Below are 24049 nucleotides of genomic sequence, written 5' to 3'. Positions count from 1 at the left end.
AAATAAAATTGACTTTTCATGCTTTTTTATTCCCGCCGACCCAAACAAATACATTATCCCTGAAAAATAATTAAATGATTCTTTTTTTAACTGACCTTGAAATGTCGTTTACGCAAATAATTTTGCGGAACGAAATCTGTGTTTAAAACCCATTACACAATAAGTTCGTTTCCCTTATTTGTCATCAGTCTGTAAGATGCATAATCTCATAGCCCCACAGGACGCAATTACGACTGGACACAATTACGAACGATTTCCAATGTTTGCCCTCTGAGATCATATTTGTTTATATTTATCAATAAATGTTTTTATAAATAAAAACCCTATTAAAAATCCCTTGTTTTCATGATAATACAATTTATGTGCACTTGGTGAATGTTGATGACGATGACAAAATCATTCTGAAAATATTATAAGAACGGCAATCTGACCTGGAAGTTATATAAAAAAAATACATAAAGGTAAGTGCATATTGCCTTCTTTTGTTAATATATAGAAAGAAAAATATCTCCTGATTCTATTCATATGCTTGATGCCTTTTATCATGCCCAAATAACCCCACAATTGACGTTTTTTAGACTCTTGTGAACCTATTTATCGCCAAAAGAAAATATGTTAATTTTATTGAAAAGTCCAGAGAACTCCGAAAGAAATGTTGACCAATAGAAAAAAAATCACAGATGAATGATAAGTACACCACCGAAATGGATAAACTTGAATTTAGTGCTCCTTTAAAGGAGGAACTTACACAAAAACAAAAAAAATCAGAAATCTTTCCTTTACACATGACCGACATTTCGTCTGCAACCACTGCTGAAGTAATTGAAGTAAAAAACAAACTTGTGCTTTTTATTTTCCTATGAAAATGTGTTTGAGATAAAGATTAATGTATGCTTTATCAATATAGACTGTTGTCATTGATTTCTTTTGCAAGATATATCAATATAGTGCTGTTCGGAATTGCGTCCATATGTGGCTCTCTTGACCCGTAAAACGAGGTCACGCAAATCTTACTAAAGTATCCCAACGTGCATAAAAATTTATGTGGGATATGATGCAAAATGGAAAGCCTTCATACATCTTAAATTCTATGCTATAAAAAATTCAAGAAAAGTAGTCTACATTAAAAAAATATTAATCACAGTTCAAAAATCGTTCGTAATTGTGTCCGGTGAGGCTAGAAATAGACTTGTCCAAATGTGGACAGGTGGAAAGCACCTTGGAAGTAAAAGTTCTGAATAGACGTATTTACACTTGTATGCAAATTTGTCCGCCATTACATAAAATCACACAGGTTCCCGTAAACTTTGACATCATAATTCAAAACATTTGACGTCACAACTAAGAAGTGATTGTTGCTTGACGTCAAAAGGTTATTCGGAGGTGATATTAAACTGGAATCCGCTTGTATTACGCTTCACTTAAACAACCGGTATGGCCCAATTTTAGGGCAAAATGATATCTATGAACAAAGTGTAGTAGTCAGTCGAGAACCAGCTTAAGGTGATATAAGGTCATTCGGAGGCAAAATACAGCTAAAGACCAAAATTGTAAATACGTTTATATCAACAAGTCATTTAGAATTTTCTTGTTTCATGGATAATAAAAAAAAATATCGTCCATTTGGATAAAAAACGGGAATGCATGACACTAGATTATAAACCCGATATTCTCGTTTTTTCCGCGGACGAGTCTATTACGTTTTTGACACGTGTGTTGAAACTTATTTTCGTACGACGTTTTTTACATTTTTTCATCAGTTTTCGTTACTCACCAAGTTTTCTGGAATTGATTAAGAGCTACGCGAATTTGTTTTTCTTGTTTGTGAAAAGACGATTTAATTTCGTCTTTGTCTGTGAACACCCCCCTTTTTTACGGCAAATCATAAGATAATGTCATGCGATATTTATGACAGCTGAGCAAGAATATTTCATCGAACTAAAATTTGAAATGATGACAAAATAGCATAAAAAACATTTTGTTAGAATGGTGAAATGTATTTATTTTGCATTTTTGGAAAGATTGGAACTTGTTTTAAATCTTTCCTTAGGCACTGGCCTCCCTTACAACACGACAGGTTAGCTACTATCACTGCATGTATTCACACTGAAATATAGTTCCCTATAGTTCTCATGTATGTGCACATAATACACATATAAACTGTGAAAAATGGGTATATTATTGGAGCAGTTCATTCAAGAATGTATGTCATCAAGGTGTGTTGATGTGCAGGCTTTTTTAAGCATTTTGATTAGGTAATTGAGTATTGATACATTGATACATATGATTGACAACTGTCATTATCACCAAACAATCAGGGACAAGGTGGACCTTAATTTACAATGCCCCACCTCCTAAACTGTCATCAAATTGACCACATTACTTATCAACATCAGTGTTACATAATTGTACAGACCCAATAAACATCTCAATACACAAATATTTGACCTCATAATTGAATACACAAATGTATATATATATATTAGATGTTTGATATATAAGGATGATAGATTTATTTATTGCCTATTACTTTTGATCTACATTACATAAAGTGATTCTGTAAATTATGTCTGAAAGATAAATAATTAATTAAGGATTAACACGATCTTTGAAAAAAAAAATATAAATATAAATATGATTATATAAAAGGTATTCAAGTTAGGCCTATAATTTATTTGATAAATTTCCAATAATCATCTTTAATAAATCAACAATTTAGGTTAGTTCACTTTTTTTTTTATTAGAAATTGGCTTGAAACAGTTTTAAAATTTTAAAACTTTTATTTATAACAAACCATTTTTTATTAAATTATTCCCCATCAATTATTATGTCTATTTTAGTCATTTGAATTTTTATAAGAAGTGAATATATATTTTTGCTTTCAAAAAAAATCTGCATTTCAATAAAATAGTTTTTTTTAATTTTGAAATCTTAACGTTGAAAAGCTACATTTTCATTGCCCTGTGCTGAATAAATACTTTATAAATTGATCAAAAGGCACTGTACAACTTTTAATCTTCAATGTCATATAACCTATGTTTCAACTAACAAAATGCCCCAAAACAACATTTTTAGATTATATTTGTTAACACTTTAAAGTTCTTACAACATGGACAAGGCATTGGTAACATTTACTAAAAGAATTTTTGATTGATTTTTTTTCAAACATGTTCAAAACAGGACAAAACATTATTAGGATAAGATATAAACTGCAGTTTAAATAAAATTGTGCAAATTAAGAGACCCATATTATTTAATTTGAGCTCATTTTATCTTCATACTGGAAAAAGTACTTTTATTCCTGCTAAGAGCCCTGCTGTTTATGCAATTTTCAGCAATACCATTTTATTAATGTTCTTTTGTCCCCACCACACCTTAATATGAAATTATTCAAACCACTCTTCCAATCTTTCCACAGGTGCTATCCAGCACTTTGATTTTTTCTGTCTTGAAAGATATTTTTTTTTCTTTTTTTTTCCCGACCGACCGACCCGACTTTTTCATGGGGAAAATCCGTAAACCAACAAATTAAAAAACCGTGGCCTAAGTTCCAGAAACAAATCATTTTATAAATCAGTGGTGGATCCAGGGAGGGGGGGAGGGGTGGCACAGGAGAGGTTTTGGGGGTTGGACCCCCCCCTTTTTTTTTGACAATCAATGCATTTCAATAGGGATATTTGGTTGGAAACCTTCCCCCCTCCCCCGCTGATTTCTATTTTTGATGTTTTATAAGGTGGCTAGAAGTTTAGCAATCATATCTGATGTTGCTCACCTGCTGACAGACTGTCAGCTTTTTCACTGATTTCTATTTTTAATGTTTTATGAGGTGGAGTAAATTAGCTCGAAGTTTAGCGATCATATCTGATGCTGCTCACCTGTTGACAGACTTTGCCAGTTTTCCACTGATTTCTATTTTTAATGTTTTATAAGGTAGCTGGAAGTTTAGCAATCATATCTGATGTCGCTCACCTGTTGACAGACTTTGTCAGCTTTTTCACTGATTTTTATTTTTAACCGGATTTTTGTGACAAAAATGTCGGTTATTGATTTGGGGATGCTCGGCGGGCGGCCGGGCAGTCGGGCAGTCGGGCGGCCGGGCGGTTGGGCGGGCGGCAATCAAATGTTGTCCGTGCATTAACTCATGAACCGTTCAGCCAAAGCTTTTAAAATTTTAATATGTTGTTACTGACATCTAAATGAAGGTCAAGTTCAATAATGGCGATTTTGACTTTTACCGTTCAGGAGTTATGGTTCTTGAAAGATTGAAAAATGGAGTTTTCAGTCCTGTCCGTGCATTTACGCATGAACTGTTCACCCAAAGCTTCCCAAATTTTAATATGTTGTTACTGATGACAAAATGGAGGTCAAGTTAAATAATGACGATTTTGACTTTTACCGTTCAGGAGTTATGGTTCTTGAAAGATTGAAAAATGGAGTTTCCATTTGTGTCCGTGCATTTATGCATGAACTGTTCTACCAAAGCTTCCCAAATTTTAATATGTTGTAACTGATGACAAAATAGAAGTCAAGTTAAATAATGACGATTTTGACCTTTACCGTTCAGGAGTTATGGTTCTTGAAAGATTGAAAAATGGTGTTTCCAGTTGTGTCCGTGCATTTTCTCATGAACCATTCAACCAAAGCTTTTGAAATTTTTATATGTTGTTACTGATGACAAAATAGAGGTCAAGTTCAATAATGACGATTCTGACTTTTACCGTTCAGGCGTTATGGTTCTTGAAAGATTGTAAAATGGCGTTTCCATTCACGTTGTTGCATTTACTCATGAACCATTCAATCTAAGCTTTTCAAATTTTAATATGTTGATACTGATGACAAAATGGAGGTCAAATTTGATATTGACGATTTTCACTTTCACCACTCATCAGTAATGGTTCTTGTGATATTGCCAGGACACAAATAAATATTAATAAATCCGGTTTGCTGTCGTTGTGACAGCCTCTTGTTAATGTTTTATAAGGTGGAGTAAATTAGCTCAAAGTTTAGCGATCATATCTGATGCTGCTCACCTGTTGACAGACTTTGCCAGGTTTCCACTGATTTCTATTTTTAATGTTTTATAAGGTAGCTGGAAGTTTTGCAAATGTATCTGATGCTGCTCACCTGTTGACAGACTTTGCCAGTTTTTTCACTGATTTCTATTTTTAATGTTTTATAAGGTGGAGTTATAGCTGGAAGTTTAGCAATCATATCCGATGCCGCTCACCTGTTGACAGACTTTGCCAGTTTTATGGTGAGCTTGTTAGCCTTGCTGCTTGCCTCAAGACAACCGACCAAGAAACTTAGCTTTGGGTGGTATAGAGCAGGTAACTCATTTTTATATGATTTTTCAATTGATATTTTATAGTGTGTCTTTTTTTTATGTTGTGGTGCTATTCATGCTATATATATTAGATGTATAAAGCTAACCATTAAAGGTAAAAGTACGGTCTTCAACACAGAGCCTTTGTCCACACCAAACAGCAAGCCATGAAGGGCCCCAAAAATGACTATTGTAAAACCATTTAAACGAGAAAACCAATAGTCAAGTCTATATTAAAAAACAAAAAATATTTATGAATCACATCAACAAACAAAAACCAGTGAACATCAGGTTACTGACTTAGGACAGGTGCAAACAAATGCAGCGAGTTTAAACAGTTTAATAGGTACCAACCTTCACCCTTACCTGAACCAATAGTATAACATCACAACATAGAAAGACACACTATAATTTATCAATTGAAATGGCTCAACTCAATCAAAAGACATATGAACACAAGTGAATATACACTGAAAGAATAAATTTGGTCTATGACTCAATGTATATCCAAAATCAATAATGAGATAATAAACAATTTCAGTAAATCAACCATAACCTTGAACAAAATGCTACCATAGAATGATGTTAACCTTGAACAAAATGCCGCCAAATGGAATAATGTACATTGGTAAATGAAAATAGTATTGTATAGTAAGGCCAAAAATAAAATACATGTGTTTCAGCTAATGGCTAAAAAAAAATAGGGTAGGTAGGTAGGCAATTTTATTGCAAACATATTTTAGCTTGTTAATACTAGTCAGTTTATAAATTTCCTTGCTAATCTTTAGATTTTTTTAAATATTTTTTTTTTATATTTTCTTTTTTCTTGTTTTCAGAAATTTTAGGTGCATTATCATCCATATTAATGCTGTGGGTGTTAACTGGTATCGTAGTTTATATGGCCATCAAGAGGTTGATATCTAACGATTATGATATTAATGCTACAGTGATGTTAATAATAGCTTCCTGTGGGGTGGCATTTAATTTATTGTAAGTATTCTGTAAAAAACACATTTTTATGCCCCACCTACGATAGTAGAGGGGCATTATGTTTTCTGGTCTGTGCATCCGTCTGTTCGTTCGTCCCTTTGTTCATCTATCTGTCCGTCCGTCTGTCCCGCTTCAGGTTAAAGTTTTTGGTCAAAACAAGGAATTAATTGAATCTGGAATAATTATATATTATGGAATATGTTATGAGTTTGTGTATGTTGTTCTAAGCCTTAGTTTTAAAATCAAATTCACTAAAAGTGATGATTCTAATGATGTTATTGCCAAAAAATTATTATTTTTAAATTGTGATGCAACTTTAAGGTTAAGTAAGTAATTTATAATGATTTACCTATAAAGCATGACTAACCTTTAGTTGGACTTCATGAAATATATTATAACAATTCAACTAACCCTTAGCCATGCATGCATGGATAACCCCCTTAGCTGGACTGAACAAAATTTGACATTTTTGTAGAACTAACCCTTAGCCATGCGCGCATGTCTAACCCCCTTAGCTGGACTTAATAAAATTTGACATTATTGTAGAACTAACCCTTAGCCATGCGCGCATGGCTAACCCCCTTAGTTGGACTTTACAAATTTTACATTTTTGTAGAACTAACCCTTAGCCATGCGCGCATGGCTAACCCCCTTAGTTGCATTATTTTGGAGCAAAATTTTTTTTTTAAATTCTAATGCAAAATTACCCCAAAAAACTAAAATTGGATCATGCTTTATAGGTAAATCATTATAAATTACTTACTTAACCTTAAAGTTGCATCACAATTTAAAAATAATAATTTTTTGGCAATAACATCATTAGAATCATCACTTTTAGTGAATTTGATTTTAAAACTAAGGCTTAGAACAACATACACAAACTCATAACATATTCCATAATATATAATTATTCCAGATTCAATTAATTCCTTGTTTCAAGTAGTTTTTGATGAAGCTGTGGTACAATCAACTTGAAACTTCGTACACATGTTGCTTATGATATGATCTTTCTATTTTAATCCAAATTAGGCTTTTGACCCCAATTTCACGGTCCATTGAACATGGAAAATGATAGTGCGAGTGGGGCATCCGTGTACTTTGGACACATTCTTGTTTGTCTATAGATATTAGAAGATGTGGTATAAGTGCCAATGAGACAACTCTCCATCCAAGTCACAATTTGTAAAAGTTAACAGTTATAGGTCAAAGTAAGGTTTTCAAAATGGATCCTTGGCTCACACAGAACAGTAAGCTCATAAAGGTCATAAAATTACTTGTGTAAAATTATTCAAACAAGAAAACCAACCATTTAATCTACTAGTACATTAAAACAAGAAACACCTATGAACCACATCAACAAACAACAACCACTGAACATCAGGTTCCTACTTGGTTGTCACTGAATCCAATAAAAATTAGATATATATGTATAAATTGGTTAGACAGCAACACATCATGAAAACATGTTAACAATTTTTTATTATCAATAGGAGTAAATGTAATAAAAAAAAGAATGAATAAAACTTACAAGAAAATAGCATATTTCTATGTCAATCATAGCATTGTTTGTTTCTACACTGAATTTTGATATACTGTAGACCACATTCCTCAGTTGACATTTTTGCTGTTTCTACATTCATGCAGGACTAAGCTAAGCCTATAGCTTGAATTGATATGGGGAAGAAGGTGTTTAAGGTGGTACAAAACACTACAGGGAGATACATGTAACTCTGTGAAAATAAAAAAAATTCCAGCAAAGTGTGGTTCTAGTTTTTTTAAATTTATATATTATTGTCAAAGGTTCAAAGCAGATTATTTTGTCAGGATTTTATGAAAATTAAACAAGCCTAATTTTAGTCAAAATGTGTGTTACCATATTAAAGAATTTAGTAATTCATTTTATTTTGGCCACTGTGTTTTGAGGAATTTCCCTTCCTCTGTACATATACACACACAAGATATGAATGATTGTGCCTTATTTCCACTTAAACTATATTATTATGTTCCTTAGCAAAGGAATCCTCTTAAATTGATGTTTATGTTTTCTGGTCTGTCCGTCCGTTTGTTCGTCTGTCCGTCCATTTGTTCGTCTGTCCGTCCGTTTGTCCATTCGTCCTGCTTCAGGTTAAAGTTTTTGATGAAGTTGAAGTCCAATCAACTTGAAACTTAGAATACATGTTACTTATGATATGATCTTTCTAATTTTAATTCCAAATTAGAGTTTTTACCCCATTTTCACGGTCCACTGAACATAGAAAATGATAATGCGGATGGGGCATCCGTGTACTTTGGGACACATTCTTGTTATGTATTTTTTAGCATGGAGTTAACCCTACATCAGCACAGCCATAGTCATTGATGTTTTTATGTATATTTTTTAGCATGGGGTTAACCCTACATCAGCACAGCCATAGTCATTGATGTTTTTATGTATATTTTTTAGCATGGGGTTAACCCTACATCAGCACAGCCATAGTCATGGAGGTAGTTCTCATTCCCATGATTCATCTGCATGACAGAACTATAAAACTATAAATAACACAAAGGAATCCTCTTTCATTGATGTTTTTATGTATTTTTAGCATGGGGTTAACCCTACATCAGCACAGCCATAGTCATGGAGGAATTTCTCATTCCCATGATTCACCTGCACGACAAAACTATAAAACTATAAATAACCAGGATGTAGAAGAGGGTGACCATAGCAACCACAGTGGCCATTCTCACCAAAGTAATATAAATGTACGAGCAGCATTTATCCATGTAATGGGAGATCTTATACAAAGTGTTGGCGTACTGATAGCTGCCATTATGATATATTTTAAGGTAAAAGAGAGAAAAGTATAGAGTTACAGACTTACATTAATCAATATTTCTTACAATATGCAAGATTCAATTTATATATTGTTTCACACTTCATAGTGATTTAAGGATTTTAACTACTCTGTTTTCAATTTTCAAGATTAATAAAAGACTGATATACATTGATAGTATTTGAATAAAGGAACTAAAAGAGCAGAAAAGATGAAGGGTCCATCTGCTTGTTTTCCAGATATAATCCATTGAAAATTTGGCGGGAAATGATTCTCTCTAGATTTTTCATGCATTTAACATTGGCACCTTTTTTCTTTCAAAAACAATGAACAAATAACAAGGATTTTATATGATTTTCAAGAATGGCTTTTTAAACTATATGTTATAAAATTATGAAAAGAAAAGTAGGCAAATTTTTTTATTGTACTACATGAATAAAACCAGAGGATTTCAAATATCTAACAAAAATTCATAAACAAGAGGAGCCAACATCCTTTAGAAATTAAAAAAGTATTAGTAAAACAGTGACGGATGGGTGGACATTTGTTCTATTGAGCATTTTCTTAAAGTAAAAATTGCAACAATAAGGAAACAGTCTCCCAGTTAAATACCATAACCAAACAAAAATAGTTTTATCAGATACTATAAGCAATAGATTAACTGTATTTAATATATAAATGAAAATATTGCAAAATGTACATATTAATCTAGTATGGTTCATCTGACATTGACATAATATACATGGGATCATTGACTTACTTGACTTATTATCCACTTCATCCCCAAGGAGGACATAAGGCGAACATGGATCATTAATACTGTTATTTAGTTAACAGTGTCATAGGCATAGACAGAAAAGTGTGAGTTGGGGGGGGGGGGGGGAGGGGTTGCTTTTAAATCTGACAAGTAAAAATTAAAAAAAAAAAACCTGAGTCTAGTCAAGTAGTAAATTTAAGTGTCCTCTTACTGTTTTTTTTTTTTTTTTTAATTTTGCCAAATTGTAGGGGCATAAAAATGGCAAAAAAATACAAGTCCTTTACTTTTGGTTTATGTGGTACGGTATTGCAATGAAAATGTTCTTTTAAAGACTTTAGAATAAAAATTCTAGCATAATCAATCATCAATAAAGCAGGCAAAATATTCCAGCATGTGCATTCTTTTTTTTGTATTTTCGGCTTATTGGAAGACAGATTATCCAATGGATGTTCTGTTTCTAATTTTTCAGATGTAGGTTAAAATTGTTGTTCCAGAATATGCATTATTTGAACCCAAATGAAAGTTGGCATTTCTTTTTTTCTATTTTTATACGCCCGTCAAAATTTTGACGGGACGTATTATGGTATACAAATGTCCGGTGTCTGTCTGTCCGTCCGTCCGTCTGTCCAGCGTAAACATGTCGCACCGTAACTTGAGAACGACTTATCCAAATTTCATGAAACTTAACATAGTTATTTCTTATGATAGTCAAATGATCTGTATACTTTTTGGTGAAAATAAGATTAAAACTTTTTGAGTTACGGCACTTTGTAACTAATACAGGGGTGTGTTTTTTTTTCACATGTCGCACCGTATCTCAAAAACGATTCTTGATTATGGCTTAAAACTTTAAACACTTCTTAGTTATATTAATCTTAATATCTGTATACTTTTTGGTGATGATTCAAAATTTTATTTTTGAGTTATTGAGTATTTTGTAAAAAAGGGGGAGGGTTTTTTTACATGTCGCACCATATCTCAAAAACGATTTATGATTATTGCTTAAAACTTTACACATGTCTTTGTTATATTAATCTGAAGATCTGTATACTTTTTGGTGATGACTCAAAATTTCATTTTTGAGTTATTGAGTATTTTGTAAAAAAGGGGGAGGGTTTTTTACATGTTGTGCCGTATCTCAAAAACAATTTATGATTTTTGTTTAAAACTTTACACACTTCTTTGTTATATTAATCTAAAGATCTGTATACTTTTTGGTGATGATTCAAAACTTTATTTTGGAGTTATTGAGTATTTTGTTAAACAGGGGAGGTTTTTTTTACATGTCACGCCGTATCTCAAAAAAAAAATTATGATTATTGCTTAAAACTTTACACACTTCTTTGTTATATTAATCTAAAGATCTGTATACTTTTTGGTTTTGATTCAAAATTTTGTATTAGGTAGCAATACACAGTTAGGAGTTTAGTTTCGCATTTTGGCCCCTGTGGATTATTCAAATAGGAAAGTTATTGTGTAATAAAATTCATTTTTAGACAGATGAGTGCTAATTTAGCCTTCAAAGATGGTTTATAAGTGCATCAAGACTATTTTTTACCTGTTTTATGGGCTGTTTTCTGTTTGACAATCCGTATTTTCATAGCTAGACCGGCCATTGGTCCAGAAATTAATGTACTGTTTACAAACACTCTTTTTCTACACAAAGTTTTTGACACAATTTTACAAAAAAATGAGATGAAAGACATATGATTTTCATTGGATTTACTGAATGATATATGTACACAGTTTCAGAAAAGGTATTACTTAAAGCGATTGAAATTCTACTTTTAGCCAAATTTTGGGGAAATATGTGACATCTTCCCCCCCCCCCCCCCCCCTTTTGCAATATTTTATAACAAATAAATGCAGATTGTTGCCATGGATACACCAAAAAGAAATTATATTTTACCATTTTATGTACTGGATGTAAAATCTAGGGAAGATTCTGATTACATACACATGCCCATATTTGACACAAACAGTAAGCTTGATACTGCAAGAAAGCAAAGAAAAGGGGAGGGTAAAATTCATGAGGGCAAATTTCAGTATTTTTTCCTAACTGTTTATTGCTACTTTAGTGATATTTAGTTTTTTGTAAAAAAAAAACAGGGTTGGGGGTTTCACATGTCCCGCCATGTCTCAAAAACAATATATGGTTATTGCTTAAAACTTTCTCAGAAACTATTTATGATTATTGCATAAAACTTCCACACAAGACGTCGGCGTATCATGCGCTCATGGCGCAGCTGTTTATTTCATTTAGTATTCCTCAAAGGAAGATGACAAATTTAACATGTACATCTGCTTTCTTTTTGATTTTTCTGAAATGTGCCTTGCTTTTTATTTTTGCTGTTTTGAAAAATGCAAATTTTTCTATTTTTAGCCTGAATGGAAGATGGCTGATCCTATATGCACATTCCTTTTCTCTATAATTGTCATGGTAACTACAATCACTGTTGTCAGAGATATTCTAGTAGTACTAATGGAAGGTAGGTTATTTATAGAACATCAATTTTTGACCAAAATCATACCACATCTTCTTTTTTGTTTTTCTGATAAGATCGTTTTTCTCCTGTGACGAGGGTTAACTTTATTTACTGGAAATACAAGTGGTTTGGTAAAATTGAAGTTTTTGAGGTATACATCATTTAGACAGCAAACTGATAACAAACACAACTGAAGACGTATCAAGTGATTCATTACATCTTAAAAAATATTTTGAAGATGAATATAAAAAAGAAAAATCACTAAAATACTGAACTCCAAGGAAAATTCAAAACGGTAAGTCCCTAATCTTATGGCAAAATTAAAAAGTAAAACACATCAAAAGAATTAATAACAACTGTCATATTTCTGGCTTGGTACAGGTATTTTTTATGTAGAAAATTGTGGATAGAACCTGGTTTTATAGCTAGCTAAACCTCACACTTGTATGACAGTTGCATCAAATTTTGTAATATTGAAAACGATGTGACGCAATTGGTAAAAATGTCAAAAAATAGGGGTACAGCAGTCAACATTATGTTATAATCTTAATCACAATAAAAACATACAAATATGTAACAAAGAAGCACAAAAAGGCATATATATTGAATTTAACAACCTCATTCGTTGCTTTCTTATTTTTGTATTTTATTTATGTATTTTAAATCCACCCATAAAGATTGAAAGATTTTAAGTACTGAGATCGAAAGGATAGTTTAACATTTAACCCGTTTGACGTCAGAATGTAAACGTCACACAGGTAGAGATATAAAATAATTTTGTGGTTCAAAGTATGAAAAGAATAGAGTCTATAGTTCTTTTAGGCATATCCTCTGCAGAATGTAAATTAAAAGTTTACCTTATACCTTTTGCCATTGTTTTATATGCTAATTATACCCCCGCTTTAAAAAAGGGGGGGTATACTGTTTTACCTCTGTCTGTCAGTCCATCCGTCAGTCCGTCCGTCAGTCAGTCCTTCCCATGAAACTTTCGTCACATTTTTCGCAGGAACTACACATCCACCCTTTCTGTAATTTGGTATCAACATTTATATATGTCAGCCATACCGTGTGATGCGTTTTCAGATTCATCACTCGACAACTTCCTGTTTACCGAACACTTGCATATTTTTACACTATTAATATTATCCACTTGCGGCGGGGGTATCATCAGTGAGCAGTAGCTTGCAGTTTCACTTGTTGTGTATTTCTTCTATAAAAACAAGGGAACCATGTCATTATGTATCAAAGAAAGACAAAAGGGCATGTAAACAAAGCATTTGCAATTATAATAAACAGGAATACAAAAATTATAATAGAACAAAAACACAAAGGCAGGATGTTTAAATACAAAGCCCCGTCATATGTATCAAAGAAAACAGAAATAGATATGTCAATCACACTGTCACATAATTTATATTTGACTAAATATGTAGTATAAATTTTTGTTTTAGGTACACCCAGAAGTTTAAATTTTGTTGAAGTTCAGGGAAGTTTTTATAGTATACCTGGTGTAAAGGATCTACACGATTTAAGGATGTGGTCCCTATCACTCAATAAAATAGCATTATCTGTTCATATAGCTGTTGGTATGTATATTCATTTTGTGGATGACATAATTTAAGGATGTGGTCCGTATCACTCAATAAAATAGCATTATCGGTTCATATAGCTGTTGATATGTATATTCATTTTGTGGATGACATAATTTAAGGATGTGGTCTGTATCACTCAATAAAATAGCATTATCGGTTCATATAGCTGTTGGTATGTATGTTCACTTTATGGATCTACATAATTTGTTTATGTGGACCCTATCACTGTATAAAATATGGTAAAATAAAAATTAGAATGGAAATAGGGAATATGTCAAAGAGACAACAATCTGACCAAAGAGCAGATAACAGCAAAAGGACACCAACAGCAGTAAAATCCTACATCCAGAGGTGGGCTACAGCTGGCCCTTAAAATAAGAATATATATTTGTTCAGTTAAAATGGACATCATAAACTTTATATGCAGCTGTGAGAATGTATGTTTTTTTTTTTAGAACAACCATAGCCCCAACCTACAATCCATAATATTCATAACAAAAGATGTTAAGATTAATATTCAATCCATAGACACACACATTTTCTGTATCACATTATGCTAAAAATTTTAAAGTTATGGGGGAAAATGCACCAAAACTGACTTTTCAACACAAATATTACATTATTCAGCATTAAGGGGTCATAACTTTATAATTTATAATATGTATTGTTTTGAAGTATTTTTCTATGCTAAATTTGTATTATTTTGGCTTGATCTGAAAAGAGTTAACCCATTCAGAACCTACTCATTTTCATATGTATGATACATATTCTAAATAATAAAAATTAGTTGTTTTTGTTTAGAAATTGTGAGCCAACCTTATATAGGCAATCAGAATTAAAGGAGAATTTATTGTGAGTTATATTCTAAGAACAATTGTATTTTGTAGATCCAGATGCTGACCCATTAAAAGTATTAAAATTAGCATCAGCCATGGTACAAAAAAAGTATGGTATATCAGAGACAACAATTCAAGTAGAAGAATACATTAATGAGATGGAAAACTGTACACATTGTAAAGACTTGCCAGATTAAGATACATTTTGTATACAGTGATATATAATGTTCTTCTGAGAGATTCTGGCATGTCATTTAACATGGGTTATCTCCCATTTTCAAAAGTTCTTACAAATGAATATGGGTTGTCTCCCATTTTCAAGAGTTGTGAAATGGGTTATCTCCCTGTGCAATTGTAAAATTAATTGTCTCCCATTATTCTTAGTTGTGAAATAGTAATTTCTTATTTTTATGCCCCACCTACGATAGTAGAGGGGCATTATGTTTTCTGGTCTGTGCCTCCGTTCGTTCGTCCCGCTTCAGGTTAAAGTTTTTGGTCGAGGTAGAATTTGATGAAGTTGAAGTCCAATCAATTTGAAACTTAGTACACATGTTCCCTATGATATGATCTTTCTAATTTTAATGTCAAATTAAAGTATTGACCCCAATTCCATGGTCCACTGAGCAAAGAAAAAGATAGTGTAAAATGATAGTGCGAGTGGGGCATCCGTGTACTATGGACACATTCTTGTTAAGAAAATAACTTGAGACAGTTTGTACCAATTTTTCAAATCTTATATCTGTTGTTGTTTTTTTTTATTAAAATGAAGGTCAAATTTAGTCATGACTAAACCCTGGAAAAAATTGCTTCACTCCTGTAATTCTTAAACTTTGTATTATTTTTATCAATGATTAGATGGAAATAATGTTTATTAAACATGTCTTATATGTGTAACCTCAATTCAAGCATCCATGTTGTTTATAATTGTAACAACGGTAACCCAATGAACACAGTCTATTGAAAAGATAATACTGCCACAATCAGAAGTGTATGTAACCAATCATATTAAAGGATTCCTAATTATGCAAATCATGTAAGAACTATTTACATATATTTACATTCAGAGATAGAATTGTAGCCAAAGATTTGAATTAGACATTAGCCCATGTTAGATGACATGAGAAATACACTGTATGTTACGGTGCTAAAATATATCAATTATTATGATACTCTATTTATACTGTTATTTCATAAATTATTGAGTGCATTTATTATTGCAATTTTTATTTAAAGGGAAATTCCGCGATTTTTTACTTATCATCTAATTATGTTCATCTTAACATAAAAAACACATTTGCAAAGTTTTAAATTTATATTCCTTCTAATAACGGAGAAAATCAAGTATTTGTAACTTTTTTGGTTGAATTCTCGAGTGGGTCGTGACGTATTAGCCCGATTTATTGAATTCTGGGAAAAAATAAAATCTGTTTAACTCTTATAGCTTATCGACAATATACGTAATTAAAAGCGCACAGCTGACGAATGGTCGAAGTTATAAACCACAATATAAGAATGAACGAAAGTGAATATGCATATATATACCGTTTTGTATTGATTGAATTAAACTCCTATAAAATTATCTCTAGTAAATGTTTTTGAATAAATTTAATTAATTATTGTTGAGATTTTTTTCATAAAATATTTATTGAACATTTTTACTGATATTGAACTGAAAATATTTCAGTTCTATTTACCGTTATTGTTTTGATAATCATTTCAATGCAACTAATGTGTGAGCAGAGTGTGTATATTATTTTGTAAAGGTCACTGTATATTTCTCGGCTTGAGGTCAACTCGTTTACCTTGTAGCTATTTAGCCGCAGGTGTGAGTTCAAGCGTACACAGGTATAAATGTTGTTATTTGGAAAGGATAAATAGAAAGGATTAGAGTATATGCTGTCATGATGTTAATACACTAAGATTAAATACTAGTACAGGATGAGAATAAAGATACAATAATTAAATTGTGTAAATTAATTGAAAATAAAATTCAGATTCGTAATTCCGAAAGTGTATAAAAATAAAAGGAAACAATTTTTGATTACTTTCTTAGCGGCAATTGGCGTAAAGATTCAAATATGAAGCAAAAAATAGTAGTTTTAATCTTTAATAAAAACTAAATGCAATATTACCCAATTTGATATACCATTGTACATCTGTTTGATATCATTGACTTTACCGGAATTTCTTAGCTTGTATTCAAATCTGGCTGTGTTTAAATGCTAATAAAACTATTGCAATTTTAAAGTTTTTAATTGACAAAAAAATACAACATACAACATGCATAATTTTTTTTTAGTTTCTTTTTAACATTTTATTCTTACATAATTAAATTCATTTGACAATCATTTACACGAACTTTTTGTGAAAAGAATACTAATTATCTAAGCTAAGGCATTATATCTTTTGAGGATTTTTGAGGATTTTTTTTAAAATTCTATGATAATAGTTGTGCAATGTTGAACATGATAGCCGTCATTAATCCAAATAAGTAATACAGTAGTTGTAATAAAAGTTATACTTTAGTCATGCATTACAGATATTGACGAATTTATAATAGTTCGTTCATACATCGTTGTTCATGAAACAATCATGAGCTCCAGAGAAATCAGACTAGTTGCGTTTCGTTCGTTTGTTTGTTGGGAAAGGAGAGGAAATGCAACCGCTTGTACAGATAAACGACAGAATTACCATACAAGCATTTATAGTCAACACAATCAGAAAGAGTTCCCATCGTGAGACGGGGAATATGAAGGCTTCCAAGAATGAACAAGTGACATGTCTAACTCTGAACAGTTAGAGAACAGACTATCGACATCGAACGCTTGTTCTTGATATTTGAAACTGTATGCATATATATACGTATACGTTTATGATATAGTGATGAGTTCTGACAAAAACTAAATTCCTTCATGGTTAGGGAGCTACCATTTGATTTTTATGGGGGGGCTAGGATGAAATTTGAAAAAAATAGGCAGGACAAGAGTTTTGAGTAAAAAAAAAGGCAGGATGAGACACTTGCAAAAAAAAAAAAGTCAGGACGACAATTTAGGTAAAAAAAGTCAGGATAAACTAAAAAAAAAAAAGCAGGACCGAACAGAGTGAAAAATAAAAAAGCAGGACAGAGATTACAGCTAAAAAAAAATGCAGGACAAAATTTTTCATCCTAGCCCCCCCCATAAAAATCAAATGGTAGCTCCCTTATATCTTGCCATACGTTTATATTGGTTTGTAAGGTGATTACTCAAAATCGTTATTTGAAAATCCTGTTTGTGAGATGTAGATTCATTTCAATACAGAAATTTCGTCTAAATATTTCACAAGTGTATAACACGGAGAAGCTCTGAAGGTTCATTACTCCCATTTTGTTTGGGTGTGAACCATCGATGTTTACAGCAATATCAAGGAATAAGGTGATGATGGTAGAAAGAACTATTGTCGTCATGTGGCAAATATTACATGCATATCGGACAATGAGTTGTCAATCTGTATGAAAAGTTTTCCAATACAACCATATTATTGAGAAGGAATGTTTACATGCTATACTCTCGTACTAGTATTACAGGGTTCTTGTGGCGTTCACCTTAGACACACATCGTTTTAACGATGTTTAAAAAGACAGAACCAATTTAATGTCATATTTCCCTATTTTTTAAATATAACTAAAATTCTTTTATCTGACAAGAATATCCCTATTTAGCGAACAAGTAATTTATTCTTTTTTCGGTTATTGAATACCAAGAAAGAAAATAAATCCCGAAATTAATTTGAAACTTTGATACTCAAAAGTTTCCCAGCAAAATATTCACATCCCCTGGGGATAATTAGTGTTCGTCCAGTGGCATATATAACAATTGTGATGACGAATTCCTTCCTTTGTTTGAGAACAATCTTATTGAAATATAAATCTGTGATTTTCCTAGGTCCACAGCTTCAATGAACCAAAGCAAAAGTTATACATCGACCTGTATTTAAATCAAATTGGTTCTCTTCTTCTTTTGGTATACAACTGTAGTCTATCGACATTCGATGATTACATACTGTTGGCATACGTTGGCTAGTCTATTTACAACACTTTTACCCATATTTATTCAAAATATATGTTTTTTTCTTATGTTCAATGTATACACGTATATATTGTAAATTGCGCTATAGTTCCGTAACTTTATATCCAGTCGTATAAACGAATCGTCGGCAAGTGCGTACATTTTTTTAAATCAATATTTCTGGTCTGTTCCAATCTGTCCTTCACTATTGACAATGACTATATATTACATTTTCCCAAATTCACCCTTGGAAAAAATATTTAAATAGATTTTAATTTCATCAAATCTTATTTTTTGGGTATTATTTATATATTATGAATTATATTCTTTACACCAGAAATGTTATTTATAAACAAGCGTATGAGTTTAGTAATGACAAGTAAGACAGAGTTGTATATTATACATCTGATAGTTCAAAATGGAAAGTTATAAGTTATAAGTTATCAGCCGTGTACACTGATCAATACCTGCAGAAGTGAAACGATGCATGAACTTGCAAGCCCGACAGGAAATCGCTTGAATACCTGGACGTGTCACCTCACACCCCTCACAATACCTTTGGAAGTAATACCTTTAGCCATGCTGGTGATCAGATAAGGGAAGATCAAAATATATTTGAAAAAAGTTTATTACTTTAAAGAATTATGAACAAATTAGATTTTCGAAAACAATTTTCACGGAACACTTATTTATGATTTCAACTTTGACTTTTCACCTAATTCCAATATCAACAGTTTAAAAACAACAGACCATGGTCATTTAAAAAAAGTAAGAATATTTTCCGTATCAAGTTAGTTAGTTGTATTAAACAACCGTACGATTGACAAGATATCGACACGCAATTACGACTACATCGGTTACTGTAGTTTTGTTTCTTTGTGGTTTATAGACATATCGTTTTTATTCATCGGGAAAGAAGACAAGATGACGGATCTCGGAGAATTGATACTCTAAATTTAAAATCGATGGTGATCGCTTATCTAGCGGAATAAAACTTTAATATCTATGAATTTGAACTTTTTTATACAGAATGAACATAATATCAATTTTTGATTTTTTTGCGAAGTTTCCCTTTAAGTATGGACAAAAATGCAAGATGAGTTTTTGCGATTTCTGGAAAATCTGCATAATGATACATGTATACTGTTATAACTAAATGTCTATTCTAATTAAAGTAATACTCAGTCATTCAAAACCTTGCAATAATTTCTGAATTAACTATTCTCTATTGATTTGCATTATTGAAGACTTTCTCTTCAAAAATAAGTTGTGATTTTTTTTTATTATTATTTATCTACTATTTACCTGCCATTGTTAAGTTTTTGAATTATGCAGTGCTATTCCAAATATTCAAAAGAGAATATGAAATCAGATTATAATAATTATTATAGAATAATTTAATATCAGAGATTTCTTGTATAAAGAATGTTTCTGAAGTTCAAAGGTCATAAGGTCATCAACTGAACCAAATCATATGTAGCTGATTATATATTGTTATCAGATATCACAAGTAAAATATATACAGATAAACAGACAGAACCTAATTTTATTTGACCATTGTATGGCCTTGTGATTACCTATTTGTTAGATATAATTTTTTTTAACTGTATATTTATAATGACTTGTTTATTTTAATACGATCATTTATTACTTCATAAACAGTCATTTCATTTTTAGGGTAAACTGCCATTGTGTATACATGTACTATTAATATTCATGTTTTTTCATTATTTTAAAAATCTATTTTAAGTTGGTTTTTTTCACCATGTTTAAATTTCTCAATTTTTAGGACCAAACTTTTTGATGAGGTTATAATATTCCTTGATCAAATTTACAACAAGTGTACCCGGTATCATAAAGAAAAATACCATCCAATGAAATTCCCCAATTTTATACTACATGTACCTTTATATTCTTTAAACAAAGAGTAATTAAGGTAAGACCAAACCTTTTCAAAATCATCTCTCAGTTGGGTTGTTTTATTTTATATTTGTTAAATGTTCTAATTAACCCACCTGGCTTGTGAGCGTTCTAAACTATATGATCCTTTTCTTCACAACAACAAAGAATATTTGAACCATAGAAATAAATAGACCAACAGTGATCATTTCAATACTGCATAAAGTCTTGAAATACCATATGTAAAACAATTCACAGAGAAAACTGATAGCCTGATTTATATACAAAACAATAAACCAAGAATGAGTATGTAAGTGGGTCTCATTGGGGTCTTAGCGTGAAGCGGGATTGCCGATTTTTTGTAAGCGTGACACATGAAAGTCGAATTATTGTGCCGTGAAAACGGAAAATGGAGTCTAGTGGGACCCGGGAAATTACAAAAAAATGAGAATTGCTTAAGTACATAGTGTAAGCGGGATACGGGAATCTGTCAAAACAGTAAGTGGGATACGGGATGAGAACCCCCCAATGAGACCCCCATGTAAGACAGCAACAAATAACAACTACAGTTTAACAACAAATCGTGTTCGTAATTATGTTAATGAGGGGGGGGGGGGAGTCAGTGTAATATTATCTCGGGCCAACTCTATTATTGTCAATCTTGTTAACCTAATCTGTTTATATAGCTTTTACAGTTTTCTTACAAAATAGGGATTAAAAGTCAGTTAGTAGGTATGTGCTAAGTAGTTGTGTTCTCAGGTGTAGCCTTTTTCTATCAACCTTTATTGTTGAAATTTAAGTTGTTTTTTTTAAATCGCTGCCAGTTACCAGATAGAAGCTAAATTAATTTTGTATATTTTTTGAAAATTTAAAATAGTTCATACTACATTTATGTCATACATTAGGAGACTAGGGTGAAGCCACGTGTTTGGCCCCTTGAAAATGAAGATTGAAAAGTATTATATATTTTGAATTGAGTTGTAAGAATTTTCTTTAAGGATTCACACTTTTTGTATTGCAAGTTAACAAATGTCAATATAGCCTCATTTTGAGATCTAGTCATTAATATTTAGATAAAACCCAAGCTTGTACCCAATAAGATATGTTGCTTCAATATGTTTTTTTAGAAAGAAGTTAAAATGAATAAAATGTCTATTTGGGTACATTTAAGGGAATATTTCTATGCAATATACTCAGATATTTAAGTTACAAAATGATGTATATGTGTATTGTCATGTTTGTTAAGAAAACTAAACAAGTTATGCATGGTACATGAATCTAGCTATTTTGAATATATCAATGATGTCACTTAAAGTATACATGATCCATAATCATAGACTCCAATATTCAGAAGTGCCTTTCATAGGTTAATACAATGAAATATTTAACTCTGAGTTCCCTCTGAAAAATAATGCAACTTTACTGCTCAGTACTAACAAGCACTTTGATTTTCAATGTGGTGTATCATGATTTGTTCTCTATGAAGGTCACTCAGGTATTTTCTCTATGTAATGTTGCAAAAGGGATTAGAATGTACTGCACAAAAACATATCGCTTGTGATAGGTATTAAATTAATTTTCTAAATGTAAAGGATCACTTCATATAAATTTTATGGTTAAGGTGGTACCTAACACTACAGGGAGATAACTCTAAAATATCAGCTAAACGTTTTAATTACGTTGTGTTGTGAAGGCAATATAAAGCTTCTCAATGATCAAAATTAGTGTTTGTCAAACTGCTATATAACCAGTGTAATTTTTCTGATTAAACGCTTGGTTCAATTTTTTTGAATTTTTTATATTTTTGTTAAAGAGTCAAACCCGTCAAAGTAAATACTTTGTCAAAATTTTATGAAAATTAAACGAGCCAAATTAATTTTAGTGAAAGTGTTGGGTACCACCTTAAGGAAAGAGGTTACAAAAAATTTGAGCCAGTCTGAAATTTTATCATTTATGATCTTGTGAAATTTTGTCCTCAAACAACAGTTATATTATACAAATGTTTCACAGTAGCTGTTAGCTGGTCTAGAGGCCAATTATTTATTTTACAATGCCTCACTTAGGTATGTTAATTTTTCTTCAAATATGAGAAACAAATTAGTCAAGAGGCCACTAATTGATTTTTATTTTTATTATTTATTTATTTAGATTAAAAGATTTTATGTATTTTGAAGAAAGATTAAAAGATAATTAATTATTCTTCAAATATGTAATAAATAAATTGTCATTGACAAAACATGGGCAAAGGGTAGAAATGATAATCACATATAATTGCCTGTTAATTAATTGCTCATTATGATGTTATTTAATGAATGGCTTTTATTTATTTTGAATTTATTGAACCATAAAATTAATTTTTGACTCTTCACATTGAATAATCCACGAAGCGGATTATGTTAAATGTGAACAGTCAAAAATTAATTTTATGGTTCAATAAATTCAAAATAAATTATTGCCATTCATTATAAATAAATTTCTATCAAAAATAATGCTCAAAGATATATATTAATACCAATAACAATGTACACAGATGTTTGCGTATGAATACACAACGTTAGAGTGGGCATGTCTCCATAAAAATTGATAACATTGAAAATAAAGCCAATTCTTTTAGCCAATCAGAAGACAGTAAATACACCAAATTTATTTATATTTAACAAGAGTTTTTTTGTGTATCTAGTCTTGCTTTGTTTTCTATAATAGTGCTGAAATGTTAAATGAAAATGTATATGCATATTTTGTACTTATAACATTAAATTAGTAATTAATTTCATCAGAATGAATAGTGTTGACTGATTTTATTGTCTGGCCTAAAAGGTTGTGAGGGCAAGACATGGGTGTGCTGTTTCTGGCAGTTGAGTCGTGAATATTGTATTAGTTTGTGGTTAGGTCAGTTTCAGGGGAACCCAAGACTTATAATGTGGTAGGTCAATGATATTTTGTATGAAGTTATCAATAAGCATTATCGCATCTCATTTCCATTGAAATTAATACCCTGTTGTCCCCCTCACTCATGGTCTATTGACTTTAAAACTTTTGCATAGTTTACCTGATAAAATTTGTGACTAGATCAATTAATGAGTAACCACTAATGGTGCGTCAAAGATATATTTGCAATGCAGAACAACTTTGCAAAAACATTTGAACACCTCATTTCCATGGAGATCATTTAACCCTGCACTTTCAGATATGGTTCATTGACTCTAAAGATTTAAATGGTTACACGCCATTATTCCGACAGCCCATTAGTCCGACAGCCCATTGGTCCGACAACCCAACAGTCCGACAACCCATTGCTCCGACAGC

General features: G+C 31.5%; 1 protein-coding gene and 1 long non-coding RNA gene across 3 annotated transcripts in view; both read left to right on the top strand.

The window, feature by feature from the left end:
- LOC139498018 (proton-coupled zinc antiporter SLC30A2-like) overlaps positions 1-15209 on the top strand; it is a 38429-nt gene extending 23220 nt beyond the window's left edge. For both annotated transcript variants that reach the window (XM_071286309.1, XM_071286310.1), the window contains 6 exons: positions 5182-5328; positions 6161-6314; positions 8897-9140; positions 12268-12373; positions 13822-13956; positions 14850-15209. In XM_071286309.1, the coding sequence (XP_071142410.1) occupies positions 5182-5328; positions 6161-6314; positions 8897-9140; positions 12268-12373; positions 13822-13956; positions 14850-14995 (932 nt within the window). In that variant the 3' untranslated portion in view covers positions 14996-15209. The remainder of the gene's footprint in view (positions 1-5181; positions 5329-6160; positions 6315-8896; positions 9141-12267; positions 12374-13821; positions 13957-14849) is intronic.
- Positions 15210-19922: 4713 nt separating this feature from the next.
- Positions 19923-23526, top strand: LOC139497971 (uncharacterized). Its single transcript, XR_011657776.1, has 2 exons — positions 19923-22364; positions 22651-23526. It is a non-coding gene; the product is annotated as an uncharacterized lncRNA (long non-coding RNA).
- The last annotated feature ends 523 nt before the right edge of the window (positions 23527-24049 follow it).

Source organism: Mytilus edulis, chromosome 12 (genome assembly GCF_963676685.1).
Source record: "Mytilus edulis chromosome 12, xbMytEdul2.2, whole genome shotgun sequence".
NCBI lineage: Eukaryota > Metazoa > Mollusca > Bivalvia > Mytilida > Mytilidae > Mytilus > Mytilus edulis.
The sequence above is the reverse complement of the archived record's forward strand: the minus strand, read 5'-3'. Positions and strand labels throughout refer to the sequence as shown.